This window comes from Bos javanicus, chromosome 4 (assembly GCF_032452875.1).
Source record: "Bos javanicus breed banteng chromosome 4, ARS-OSU_banteng_1.0, whole genome shotgun sequence".
In the NCBI taxonomy this organism is placed as follows: Eukaryota; Metazoa; Chordata; class Mammalia; order Artiodactyla; family Bovidae; genus Bos; species Bos javanicus.
Genome location: NC_083871.1, coordinates 100078931 through 100092421, shown reverse-complemented (window position 1 = coordinate 100092421; position 13491 = coordinate 100078931). Strand labels below are relative to the sequence as shown.

The 13491-nt window shown below is 48.9% G+C and overlaps 1 protein-coding gene across 1 annotated transcript in view; it reads left to right on the top strand.

The window, feature by feature from the left end:
* The window catches only part of SLC13A4 (solute carrier family 13 member 4), a 42255-nt gene that overhangs the window by 14613 nt on the left and 14151 nt on the right, over positions 1-13491 (top strand). Inside the window, exons 3-7 of the mRNA XM_061414820.1 lie at positions 6272-6408; positions 8219-8391; positions 8865-8919; positions 11526-11565; positions 12501-12578. Coding sequence (XP_061270804.1) covers positions 6272-6408; positions 8219-8391; positions 8865-8919; positions 11526-11565; positions 12501-12578 — 483 coding nt within the window. The remainder of the gene's footprint in view (positions 1-6271; positions 6409-8218; positions 8392-8864; positions 8920-11525; positions 11566-12500; positions 12579-13491) is intronic.

Here is a 13491-nt window from a genome sequence, read left to right as displayed (position 1 = left end):
AGAAGATATAAGAATCTGGAGCCATTGAAATGATTCCTTAGATATCCATCTTAACTATTTAGGGCCAATACCCAAAGTATAGAGGCTTCCTGTTTTTCTCCATCCTGCATTCCCCTCAGGGTGCATGACTGCAGGAGCTAAGGGCTTGATTCTTATAGAACTGGAATGGGCAACATTCTTTTCTTTCCCTGTAACCTCTCTAAACTGTAACCATTTTACTCACCTGGAAAATCAGAACGATAGAAGTACCTGCCTCATGGGGAGCTGTGAGGATGTTAAAAGCTTTCTGAGTGAGAAAGTGCCCATCAGAGTGCCCAGCTCATCTTCACGAATGATTGGTTGGTCCATCTCTGTCTTTCTTCCTGACGATGCCCTTGATGATGTTCTTAGTGAGAAAAGCACTGAACCAAGATCAACATCCAGATTTCTATTCTCCTCAGACTTCTATGATTAAAGCCACAACTGCCCTCTTCCTATTAAAAAACAGCAGCAACAACTTTGTAAAAACAATTAAAACCTGACATATCTAGAGAGCAATAAATAATCCCACGACCAAAGAGAGTGATGTTTTTAAAAGCTCGTCACTAAGAGATGTCACCTGCAATTCACTAACAATGAACTAGTTCATTAATAGACTGCGTTGCTCAGCGCTTAGGTCTTTGTGCCTCTCAGTCCAGGCTGGGTTAGAAAACGCTAGAGATGTCCTCACCCTTCACTTAAGAAAGTTTGGAAGAATCTTTTTCTTTGAGAGCCACCTTGCTCCTTCTTATTTCATTTCTTCCTCTACATGGTCATGCTGGCATACCTGATTCCTGACCCTGAATCTCATCTTGAAGCATTTCATCTTTTCACTTCTTTTAACAATAATAATGGGCCTTTTCTGAGGACTTCCTATATGCCAGGCCTGTCTCGAATCATTTTACTTAAGGCACACATAGGATGGATTCAAAGTGTTGTGTATTACTACATAACCCAGACGAGGATATCTGGGTTCAATGTTTGGTCCCAGACCATCTGTGGGAGCAGGCATTTGAACCCAGGTCATCTAAACTTCAGAGCCTGAGCTTGCTATCCTCTGCTCCACCTTTTCAAAGCCGTCTCTTCGAGCCCATCTCTTCTTAAACACTGTCCGGAAATACCTCTGCTCTCCAAGCCCAGGGTTTTGGCACACTGAGAAAAACCACAGAGCAGAAAAGCAGTAAAGGCAATAACACTGCCAACATAAATGTCACAGAATCCACGCACTCTAGCCACGGGAGGAGCTCTCATCTCAGAATCTAATTTTTCTTTGCAAATAGTTCTAACAATTTCTGTTATCTGGTTTCCCAACTCACAGAATATTAGTCTTGGAAATTAGATAGTGGGGAAAGGAAGGCTCATGGCAAATGTGAGGATGCAACACGTTTTAGAAAACGATTAAAATAATCCTTAAGAATCCTGGAACTCCCAGAGGGGTTCTGAATAACCAAGGTTTTATTGTAAAAGAAAAATCAGTGGGCTAGAAAACTAACCGACATCACCACCAGACAGGTTTTACTTATTGTGCCTCAGCCTTCTCTGTGTGCTAATGTCCACGGACCTGGACAGCAGGGCCACTGAGTAACAGAACCACCAGGAACCCCAGCTGTCAAGGTGGCAGGCCAGGCTAGCTGGTGTGCACGTGTCATTTCATCTTCACAACAGCTTTACAAAAGACTGGGAGTCATATAGTCCTCATTTATTTTTTTAGATGAGAGAAATGAAGCCCAGAGAGGTTGAATAACTTCCCCAGGGTCACACAGCCAAGTCCTGGCTGACGCCAGAGCCCTCGCTCTTCCCCACTTGACGGTACTATCTCATGATCACAGACCACACCCAGGCTAAATCACCAAGCACGTGGCATCACTCACAAGGGGGAGGGGGATGTCTGAACAGACCTGAGCTCACCAAACACCACATGAGAAAACAGCACAGTTGCTTTCTAAACAACTAACAGCTATCCCGCTAAAGCTGAGCCTGAGGCTGCCATTGGACCAGGCCCAGGTATTTGGGGCCGGCGTCAGGACTGGGATTGTGAATAAAGATAAGGAATGTGGGCTGGCCCATGCTGTCTGGGGGACCAAGAATTTCCCCTGGGGTTGAATTAGATGAGTGGTTTCCAGTTGGCTATCATGAATGGCATGTCGCATGGTAGCTTTAGATTCAGAGGGACCTGGATTGATATCTCGACTCCACCCCGCACATCGGGGACCCGGAACCTCTTCCCTAACCTCTCTGGGTCTGTTTCCTCACGTTATGAGAAAGTAAATGCAAAATACAACATTCCCGGTATGCAGAAGGCACTCTCCACAGTTTGGTTCCTTTCTCCTTCCCTTTGAGAGGAACCCAGAGAAAGTAGCCCCACCAATTGTGCAGGCTCTGAGCCTCCTGAAAGGCCATCACAAACTGGAGTTCTATTAGGATTTGTGCCAAAGAGGCAGAAAATCGAAAGGCTGTCAGTCGGTCCCCTGGGAAAGTAACCCTGGTAGCAGTGAATCTTTAGAATATTCACAGAGGGCCATGAGTCACGGGGCCAGTGGGGGACCGTCGCCCAGGTCTAGCAGTGTCTCAGATCTTCTGCAGGTCTCCCTCCTTGATCAACAGAGGAAAGGGAAACACTGATTCCACCACCAAGCTGCCTCTCAGCTGCCTGGGACCATGAGCGGGCAGTGAGGAAGGTCCAGTTCAGCCAGCCCTGGCCTTCCCAGCAGTGCTTCCACCTCCCGCGAAGGGGCAGCACCTCCACCCACCACCAGGGTCCAAGCCCTCCCTGTCCCTCCCAGAGGGCACTCTGCTCCCGGGTCACAAGCCCAGCAGAGCTTCCCTGTCCTCCAGGAGAATTAGTGTCCACGAGGGCTGGGGTCCAGGACGAGGACTAGGTTAACCAGAAGCACAGGGCTTTTCTTCCAGCAAATGGTCAGAGAGGAAAGATGGTCCTTCTGCAGTACAGAACTCATCAGTCAGACACAAGGAAATCTCCGTGGGGGAACAAGAGAGAAGAGGGCAATGGAGCTGGCTGCCTTCTGGCACAGCTCTTATCTTACCAAAGTGCTCCTAGCAGGGTTAAAAAATCAAATAATATTGAAAAAGATCATAATAAAAAAAAGAGCTGTCTCTTCCACCTACCTCCCCCAACCCAGAGCCAAAAACTTAACTTTCCTAACTGCTTCTTCTGGTATTAAATGCCACAGACCTATATAATATTCCTATATTAACTGTGGCTTCCCAGGTGGCGCTAATGGTAAAGAACCTGCCTGCCAAAGCAGGAGACATAAAAGAGGTGGGTTTGATCCCTGGGTTGGGAAGATCCCCTGGAGGAAGGCATGGCAACCCATTCCAGTATTCTTGCCTGAAGAATCCCATAGACAGAGGAACCTGGTGGGCTACAGTCCACAGGATCGCAGAGAGTTGGACACGACTGAAGCGACTTAACACACACATATTAATTGTTATCACTTTTAGACATTATCAATTATCTTCTGACTATAGTCAATGAGGGTTTTGTACTCTTACATCACCCAATTCTCCTCCATCTCTCAGTACAGGCATATAATTCAGTAATCAAATTTCAACACAATGGTTATGTAAATTCCATCTACTTCAAACGTCACAGAATTTACTATATTTGCATTTCCTTCCCTGTTCAGTTTTTATTTTTCTTGCAGTCAGAAGTGTTATTGTTTTCTCACTTTAAGAGAGTTTCTAAGTTAGGAGTTCAACTTTTCTATATCTTTTCCTTTCAGTTTATATCATGGTCCCATTGTTGGAAACAACTCTATTGTATGTGACTCAGTATTTACTGAGTGTCTACTTTTGCAATTTATCCTATTAGGTGTTAAGAGATATAGAAACATGTTCTTTGGCCTTTTGCAGCCTAGAATTCAGTTAAGAGACAAGAGCTGCTGCGGCTGCTGCTAAGTCGCTTCAGTTGTGTCTGACTCTGTGCGACCCCAGAGACGGCAGCCCACCAGGCTCCCCTGTCCCTGGGATTCCCCAGGCAAGAACACTGGAGTGGGGTGCCATTTCCTTCTCCAATGCATGAAAGTGAAAAGTGAAAGGGAAGTCGCTCAGTCGTGTTCGAGTCTTAGCGACCCCATGGACTGCAGCCTACCAGGCTCCTCTGTCCATGGGATTTTCCAGGCAAGAGCACTGGAGTGGGGTGCCATTGCCTTCTCCGAAGAGACAAGCGAGGCACACAAAAAAGAAACAGTGCGAGCATGAAGCGACGATTTGAGCATCGCCCTGTGCCCTCTGTAATGCGTGTGGAGTTAATAGGACCCACAAGGAATGTTCTGGAGCTAGAGGCTAGAGGCACACAGAAGGTTTTCTGGGTGGGGCACCAGGCCTGAACTGGCTTTGAAGTCTCATCTAGGCGGAGATAAGAAGTGAATATTCCAAGGGAGGGGATCAATGAAGAGATGGTCCTGGACCCCAAACATAGGAAACATCTTTGAACAGGACTCAGTCTCAATTTTCTCATTATTAAAATGCAAGGAGAAGCTGGCAACTGGTACTATGGTTGTTTGAGAGAAAACCCCTTATCTTAGGAAATAAACACTGAAATACTTAGGGATAGAGGGCCAAAATGTTTGTAACCTTCAAATGGTTCAGAAACAAACAAAAATGGATACAGTGTAGGATGTTCCTTGCACTACTATCATTTTGGGACCCTTTGGAACTTTGTAATTATTTGGCAAGTTATAAAGACACCTTCAAGAACTCTATCTTAAGGAAATAATCACATTCATATAAACTTAATGATTTAAGCAGAAAATTATTGTTTGTTCCATTGTAGCAAAGAAAGAAAGAAAAGAAATCAACTTAAATATTCAACAAAAGGAAAATGGCTAAGAAAATTCTATAGTACTTCATGCTGCCAGGAGCATGGATTTTTCCAGTAAATTTAAGTCTCAAAAGAAAATGATCAAAGTACAATGTCAAATGATAAAACAGAGGATAAAAGCCAGCACATATAATATAATTCCAATTATGTATCTATATAGACATTAAAAATTGAAGAAAATATACCACAGTATTAACAGTAGTAAGATTGAAGGTAATTTTATATTTAAGTTTTCTATATTTTAAAGTTTTCCATAGTGAACAGGTGTTTTTCTAATAAGAAAATGAACATAGTTTTATTAAAAACTAAAGACAATAAGATTAGTGGACAGACCCAGGGTTATTTTCATAATTTTTAAGGACATAGCTCAGTTGGTAAAGAATCCGTCTGCATCGTAGGAGACCCCAGTTTGATTCCTGGGTCAGGAAGATCTGCTGGAGAAGGGATAGGCTACCTACTCCAGTACTCTTGGGCTTCCCTTGTGGATCAGCTGGCAAAGAATCCACCTGCAATGAGGGAGACCTGGGTTTGATTCCTGGGTTGGGAAGATCCCCTGGAGAAGGGATAGGCTGTATTCTGGCCTGGAGAATTCCATGGACTGTATAGTCCATGTGGTCGTAAAGAGTCGGACACGACTGAACGACTTTCACTTCACTCACAAGATAGAATTGTTAATGTTTATTTTTTGAAATCATATTCATAATGGGTGTTTTTCATATCTCTTAAAAAGTGGAGAAGACTATTTACCCCATAGAGTTATTGGCAGGATTAAATGAAATAATCTTTGTAATGTGCTTAGCCAACTCACTGGAAAAGCCCCTGAAGCTGGGAGAGATTGAAGGCAAAAGGAGAAGAGGGTGGCAGAGGATGAGCTGGTTAGACAGCATCACTGACTCACTGACATGAACTTGAGCAAATTCAAGGAGATAGCAAAGGACAGGGAGGCCTGGCGTGCTGCGATCCATGGGGTTGCAAAGAGTCGGACACGACTTGGTGACTGAACAGCAAAGCAGCACAGCACCTGCCCAAGGTAGAATATATATATGTAATATTGTTGTTGTTTAGCTGCTAAGTCATGTCTGACTCTTTTGTGACCCAGAGACTGTAGCCCACCAGGCTCCTCTGTCCATGGAATTCTTCAGGCAAGAATACTGAAGTGGGTTGTCATTTCCTCCCCCAGGGGTTCTTCCCAACCCTGGGGATCAAACCCCAGTCTCCTGCATTGGCAGGTGGATTCTTTACCATTGAGCCAGCAGGGAAGCCCATATATGTAATATACACCATAGCTAGCTATTTTAATAAACCTCATCTCCCTGCTTCTTGCTTGCCAGCCTGTAGTGGACAGTGAGTTTAGTCGGACGGGGGCTGGGCCCCGGGTCGGGTAGGGGTGACCCACCCTGGCCTCCGCAGGTGGCGGGCGAGTACTTCAAGAACACCACGCTGCTGCTGGTGGGCGTCATCTGCGTGGCCGCGGCCGTGGAGAAGTGGAACCTGCACAAGCGCATTGCTCTGCGCATGGTCCTGATGGCTGGAGCCAAGCCGGGCATGTGAGTCACACTTAGTGCACCTCCCCAGCTCCCAGTGGGCCCCCTGGACACTCAGAGGGATGTCCGCTTGAGGTTTTCTACCAAAAGGGATGGGAGGACACCAGGGCCGTGAGGCTCCCTCCTCCCCTGCAGGGCTCCCGGTGCAGCGGGTTACAACATCTAAGGGGCTCATTCAATAAAACAAGATGGACCAACATAAACTGTTTCCCAACCTTTTTTCCGGTGCATCAGGTAACAGGCTGGATGAGGAAGCGGTGTCTTCTCCTCTGTCATCTAAGGAGGCGTGGCAGTTTCCTGCCAACCACCCCCAGCTCTTGTTGTCACTGGTTCAGACCACAGGCCTGTCAAACGTGGCGTCTGACCTGATCTGCAGTCCCTCCGCTGTCTCCTCTTCTGTCTTTGCTGTCAGGAGGGGCACTTGGGAATGTGCAGGAGGTCAGGATTGATGGTCTTGTGTAAACTCACTCCCACTCTGTTGGATAAAAACCGTGCCCTTCCCTTCGGAATACTGTCCTCACCTCCTTCTAGCTTAAAACTTTCTTGCAACCCTTTTTCCCTGGTTCCTTTGGAAATCCAACAGAGCATAAATAAATAATATGGTATTCGTTTTCAACATTAGTCATTAGATGAATACAGGTTATAGTTCAAAAGATGTTCCCGTCTCCCACTTAACCACAGCTTTAACTCACAGCATAATTCTCAGTAATACCCCCTCACTTAGTAATACCCCCTAACTCAATAATAACCTAATATTGTACCCCACACTCGACCTGCTGGACACAGTTTGGCACTTCCCCACATGATATTTGGACTCTGCAGCTCTTTAAAACCCCTGAATACCATCTTTGAGAATTTTTATCCCATTGTGTTTCCACTCATCTCTGTTCACCGTACCTCCCACCCCCATGGGGCCCTCTGTTTGCTGGTGAGGGTCCAAATTAGACAAACTGTTGTCTCCATCAGCCTAAACAGAGGCGGGCTCTGGCACCCACCCAGTCGTGATCCATAGGCTAGACATGCCGGCCCCAAACTGCACAGTCGGTGACCCCACCTACGGTGATCCACGCGGGACGTCTTTGCGTTGACTTCTCTTACGAAATGAGAACTATGTCTGTGCACAGTGCATGTCTTCAGAGTCAGGGAGAACTTGAATGTTCTCTGTGTTAGCCTTTCTCCAAGCCTCAACTCTTTAAGATACCAGCTTGAAAAAGTGCACACAGGGAAACTGAACACTGGGACCTTTGAGGGCTAAGCTTTCCACGTGTTAGTAGTGGAACAAGTAGTGGGCGGAACCATGAGCTTCATCCATTCATCTCTATTTGGTCGCTAATAACTATGGTGACATGGCTGCAAAGCAAGGAATGTGAAGGTATTCAGAGGTTTGCTGGCTGCAAGGGCCAAAAAAGAATTCCTTTATACCCATACAAAAAAACACACATCAAGCTAACGTCATCAAGCTCTCTCCACAGAGAGATGAGGAATCAGTTAAGTCCATGCCCTGTGACCCTATGACCAAAGCTACTCTTTGCTTAAGTAAGGGCTTTTTCTGGTGGGGGGCGGAAATGCCAAGGCCACACTAGCCCATGAAGTGTGCTTCACTCATTCAACACATCTTTACATCTTTAATGTTTACTCTGTGCCAAGCCCTGGGAGTACCAAGTATGAAATAAAACCCCAGTGTTCGGATAAATGCCAGCACTGGTGGGTTGGTAGGAGGCCCTGGGGAGCCCCGTGAGGTCAGAGGTTGGACCTGGGGAGGTGGGCGTGCTGTGAGGCTACCCCCCACCCCAAACCCCTCCCTGCCTTCCAGGCTGCTGCTCTGCTTCATGTGCTGCACCACGCTGCTGTCCATGTGGCTCTCCAACACATCTACCACTGCCATGGTCATGCCCATCGTGGAGGCCGTGCTGCAGGAGCTGGTCAGTGCCGAGGAGGAGCAGCTCGTGGCTGGCAACTCCAGCACCGAAGAGGCCGAGCCCATCAGTACAGTTTGCTGGAGTTCATCTCCCCCTTGCTCCTCCACCCCTCCTCCAGTGACACCGCCCAGCTCGGCACCCACTCCCTCCACCCCCCCTCACCTGCTTCCCTCCCCTTGTCTTCTGATGTCCTGATGTCCCCCTCACCTGCCCTTTATCCCCTAACCTCCAGCCCTGCTCATCCAGAGGCTCCCTGTGACTCCCATTCCCAGCTGTTCCTTCTTGCCCCACTTCCAGCACCCTCTGCTGCTCCCTGCCCCCTGATGCTCCAGGATTAGCCCAGGACCCCAGGCTTTTGTCTGTGTCGCTGAGTCTCACCACATCCTCAGAGGGGAGGGAAGGGGAGTTGCCAGGCACCAGGCCCAGTGGGAGCCTGCATGCTCCTGGGTCCCCCTAGTCCAGCCCCAGCCCCGAGTCCCTGCCCTTCAGGGTCAAGTCCGGACTCCATGTCTCACTTTCTGCTTTCCTTTGCTGCTGTAGATCTCGATGTAAACAACAGCCAACCTCCCCTGGAACTCATCTTCGTCAATGAAGAGTGAGTATGACTGCCCTCCTCCCAGACAGAGCCCCGCCAGGTCCATCCCAGAGGTCAGGAAAGAGCCTGGGGAACAGCCCTTTCAGCTGGGTGGGCCACACTCACAGCTTAGCACACCACCAGCCCCGCCCGCCCTGATTTCCTCTCTGCCCAAGATCCTGAGGGCAACTCCCTTCAAAACTGGGTACTGCAGGGCTCAGAGAAGAGGGGGAGAGACTATGCTGAACCTGATGGGACATACAGACTGTACATACATCTCCCAAGTAGAATTTCATCTAAATTGATGTCCCTCTTGGGAGAATGATATTTTTTAAATCTATCAGTGAAGAAAGTCTTGCATATTAGATATCGCTGGAGACTCTTAGAGAACCACAAAGTATTTTATAGGTATTAGATATGGTCTTGCTAGGTTTGGTCTTGTTACATACGGCAAGGAAAAATTAAGTGGCATGTAGGGGATAACAGGACAGTTGGTGAGAGCACCAGTGATGATGAAAACAAGCTCTTTTAGAAAAGGAGAAATCTGGTCTCACTCATGTGAGGCAGATTCATGAACAGCTGATTTCTTCTGGACATCTGATATCAATATATGGTCTTCAAGGAAGACTGTGATGAATAGGGCATTTTAAAAGTTGGATTTGTACTAGAGCTCCGTTGCGCAATTTGCTCTTTTCATAAAAAAATGGGGAACCCACAGTGAGTGAGACCAGCACCATGTGGAGAAACAGATGCGGGGGGCCCTCCTCCCACCACTGTTGCCGATCATAATACACTGGCCTTCCCTCCCCACCCTTGATGATGTCTCAGGCAAATCCCACAGCTCCTTCCAGATATTAGAACAATCTCATTTTCAGATATTCGGCCATCTGGTCCAGGCTCGTGTCAAAACTTCACTCTCATTTGAAGCTTCTCCCCACACTCTCGTGCTCACACTCAAGCCCCCGTAAGCCTAGGTCTGCAGGATGAGAGGTGACCGTGAGCGGGGGAGACGTCTGGCTTTTTCTCCATCTTCCTCTACCTTCCCCTCCCCTCACCAACCCTCTCTGCTACTTCTGACTTCTCCAGGGTCAGGACAGAGGCTGTAGGGAGCAGGAAAGATACAGGGGCACAGAGGGTCTTGGCTGGAGGTTTTGGAGAGTGCGGCCAGTGCCCGGGGACTCAGGTCCCTACTCTTTTGCACATCAGGCATTTCCCTTCAGCGTCTTCAGTGTCCCCTGGAGGCCACCTCTGCACAGGACCCGATGGCATGAGGGGCTCTTGGAGAACTGCTCGGCCTCCTTGGTTCTGTGTTCTGGTGGCTCAGTCCCTAGCCCTTTCCATCTGGGGTTGCCTCCGCCTCTGTGGTGGGGCCTTTCACAGTGAGCAGCGGCCCAGCCACCCTCCCTGTGGGGCTCCCCCTCAGCAGGAAGCACTGGACACCGAAAGCACTAGCTGCTCCGGTGCGGGCGTCCTTTCCCTTCTCACTCTGGCCTCCTGGGCAGCGCTCACTGGCCTCTTGCCCTTGTTCTTTTCCAGATGAAAACACATGTCCCAAACTCCAAAGCCGAAGCTCAGGGTGTCCCTGGACTCTCTCAGCAGCACTGGGGGTGGGGGGTGGGTGTCTGGGGAGGGGGTTGCCAGGGTTGGTGGTGGTGAGAGGGCGGCAGGATGGCAGTCTGAGGGGCTCCTCGCCAGCCTCCTCACCCGATTTGGGAAGGAGGACAGGGGAATATCACAATACTCCCCCCAGGCTGACAACGCCCTCCAATGAACGCTTCCCTCCGAGCTCCACCAACTCCTGATAGAGCCTGGAGGTGGGTGACGACCGCAGGGCCCCACATCCTGCCTATGTGTCCAGCACCTCACTGGCTTTCCCAGTGGCTGAGCTCACGGGACCCACTGTCCTCAGAGCTAAGACGGACCAGAAACGTGCCTTTAATGCTGAGTGGAAGTCAGTAAGGCTGGTGTTACATCCCCACCTTCCTCTGTCCCCAAGGCAGAGCTGGAGAGCGGCCGGGGTGGGAGGGACTCGGCACCCACGGTGACTCCCACCCTGGGGGGTGCAGCTGCTACTGAGAAGCTCGCCCCTCTCTCCTGTGCCTTTTACCACATGTGGCCCTGGCCCTCCCTGCTCCTGTTCGCCTTAGAGAAGCATTTCACGTTTCTCCTTCTAGATGGTCAGCCCGTGAGACCACAGTCCAGGGCCCCAGGCTCTCCAGGCAGGCAGACATGTTCCTCTCTGGTGCCATCACTTAGTACCCAGGCCCCCCAAGGAAGCTAGTAACCTCCCTCTGCCTAGACTCCTACCCTGTAAGTGTAGGTAACAGTACCTGCCCCACAGATCTGCTGTGAGGATTAACAAGGTCATGAGGATTGAAATCCATTCATGAGTGCTCAGCTCCATGTTAGCTATTATTAGGAGTCTCGGTTTCCCTTCAAATGCAACACCCTGCCCTTGTCCCCACAAATCCTTACCACATCTCTCAAAGGTGAGATTTGTCTTCTTTGTAGCCAAGAACACCCAAGTCTAGAAGGGTCCTTTATACCAAAACCCAATGTGGGGAGAATCCCCATCTCAGCCATTCTGGGCCACTGCTGTTTTCCCCACCTTCTTTGTTCTCTTCCAGCACGTCAAATGCAGACTTCAATTCCCTGATGCAGAACAAGGTATGGCCTTGGGTTTCCTCTGTGCTTTGAAATACTTAAAAGACCCTCAAGATGACTCATGGGGCCTTCCCTGGCGGTCCAGTGGTTAAGATGCCGCCTTTTCATTGCAAGGGGTGCAGGTTTGATCCCTGCTTGGGGAACAGAGATCCTGCAAACTGCACCGTGCAGCCACAAAAAACATTTATACAAAAAAAAAGGTAACTCAAAGACAGAGATGCCTGGCAGCTTGTCGAGAGCCCAGTGACCTTCTCAGATGGGAGGGCACAGAGGTGCTCACCTGAGCCTGGACATGTGAGGCTTCGAGCAGTTCTGAACCCCAGGCCTGGTTTCTGGGCTTAGCTTCACAAAGGGACAGGCTAACTAACCTTTCCTCACAGAAACCCAATAGTCAGCCATCCACGGATTCACCCTTAGACTCCTTTCAGGAGGGGTTCATTTACAAAAATCATACTACAAAAGGGGACAGTTTAAAGGTGAAAGTCAAGTTGCCCACACACTGCTCAGCCTTGCCCCTCCCCTGGGGCTGGTTTTACATCACTTCTCACCTCAGTCCCAATGGATGGGCCTTGATCGGTCCAAACTATGGACTTGGTTGTGTGCATTTTCTTTTTCATTTTCTCTGTGTTAAAATGAAGGGTTCTTCATGAGCTAATGGAGTTCTAGAAAGCTAAGCTCTCCTCTAAGGACAGAGCCATGTTTTTCCATATTTCAAAAGCCTCTTCATATGGGGAGCTTGGCTCCAGTCAGACAGGAACCTGTGAAAGGGAGGCAGGCACGGGGGGGGGGGGGGGCTGTCTACCAGCTGTTCACCCTGGCTCTGCTCCCCAAGTCCCCAGGGAGGGGAGACAGAGGCATGGTGCCCCCCAGGGTGATCCAGTGGCTTCTCCAGACCCCACATCCTCCTCCTGATGGTGTGATGGTCTTTGTCCCGACAGAACCGGAATGGTGTGCCCACAGTCACCAACTCTGCCGAAACAGCAAACCTCCCAGGCAGGAAGCAGCACCCATCCCAGGTAATGGAGAAGTACCTCCTGATCCTGTTTCCTTCGTGACACACCCAAGCTCCCAGGGGTCACTGTTCCTGCAGCTGTGAGGGTGTCAGGCAGGCAGGCTGTCACCAGGCCACTTTAGCCACCTGTGTGTGAGGTCTGTGTGTGCTGCAGAGACAAGGCATCCCACTCACTGCTGACTTCGGCAAGTTATCCCACTGCCCGAGCCCCAGTCTCGTCAGCTTTAAAACTGAGGCTCAGTCTAGATCAGAAGTGTCCACACTACTCCTCAAAGGTGCTTTGGGGCCATTGCAAATATTGTGTTCACATATCCTGAGATTTTTAAGGCAACTGCTTTTCTGTTCCCTGATTTTCCTGGAACTTTTATCACTGAAACAAAAATGCAGAAGTAAAACAGATGTGAAAGCTGGCGTCACACTGCAACTCTTACTTATAACCCTAGATTTAAAGTTTTTGTGTTCATCAAAATCATCTCAATTATGTGACATCCGTCTCATCATAAACAAATACCATTGTTTATTGAATACCAAGCACTGTGCCGTGGATTTGCCCTCTAGTCTTGGCCCAATGAGGTAGCAACTTTGAACTGCATTTTTACAGAGATGCAGAGAGATGTACCCAAGGCTTTGGAGCTAATAAGAGGAGAACCTTGATTCAAATGCACTTTCAGTTAAAACATCGATATATGCCCATTAAACGCCGTATTTGTTTCCTGTATTGGAGGTCCATGTCAGTTTTCATTAGGAGAAAGGATCATGGGAAACCACTGGACCAGAGACTCTCTGAGGTCTTCTCTAGCTCTTATAATCAAGGACTCTTTCAGGAGAATGTGGAAGGCTCCAGCCTTTTCTGGGCCCTTGTAGGAAGATGGGGCAGAGGTTATGGGCTTTGAGAATTGTGGCAGGGTGGCCTCTGC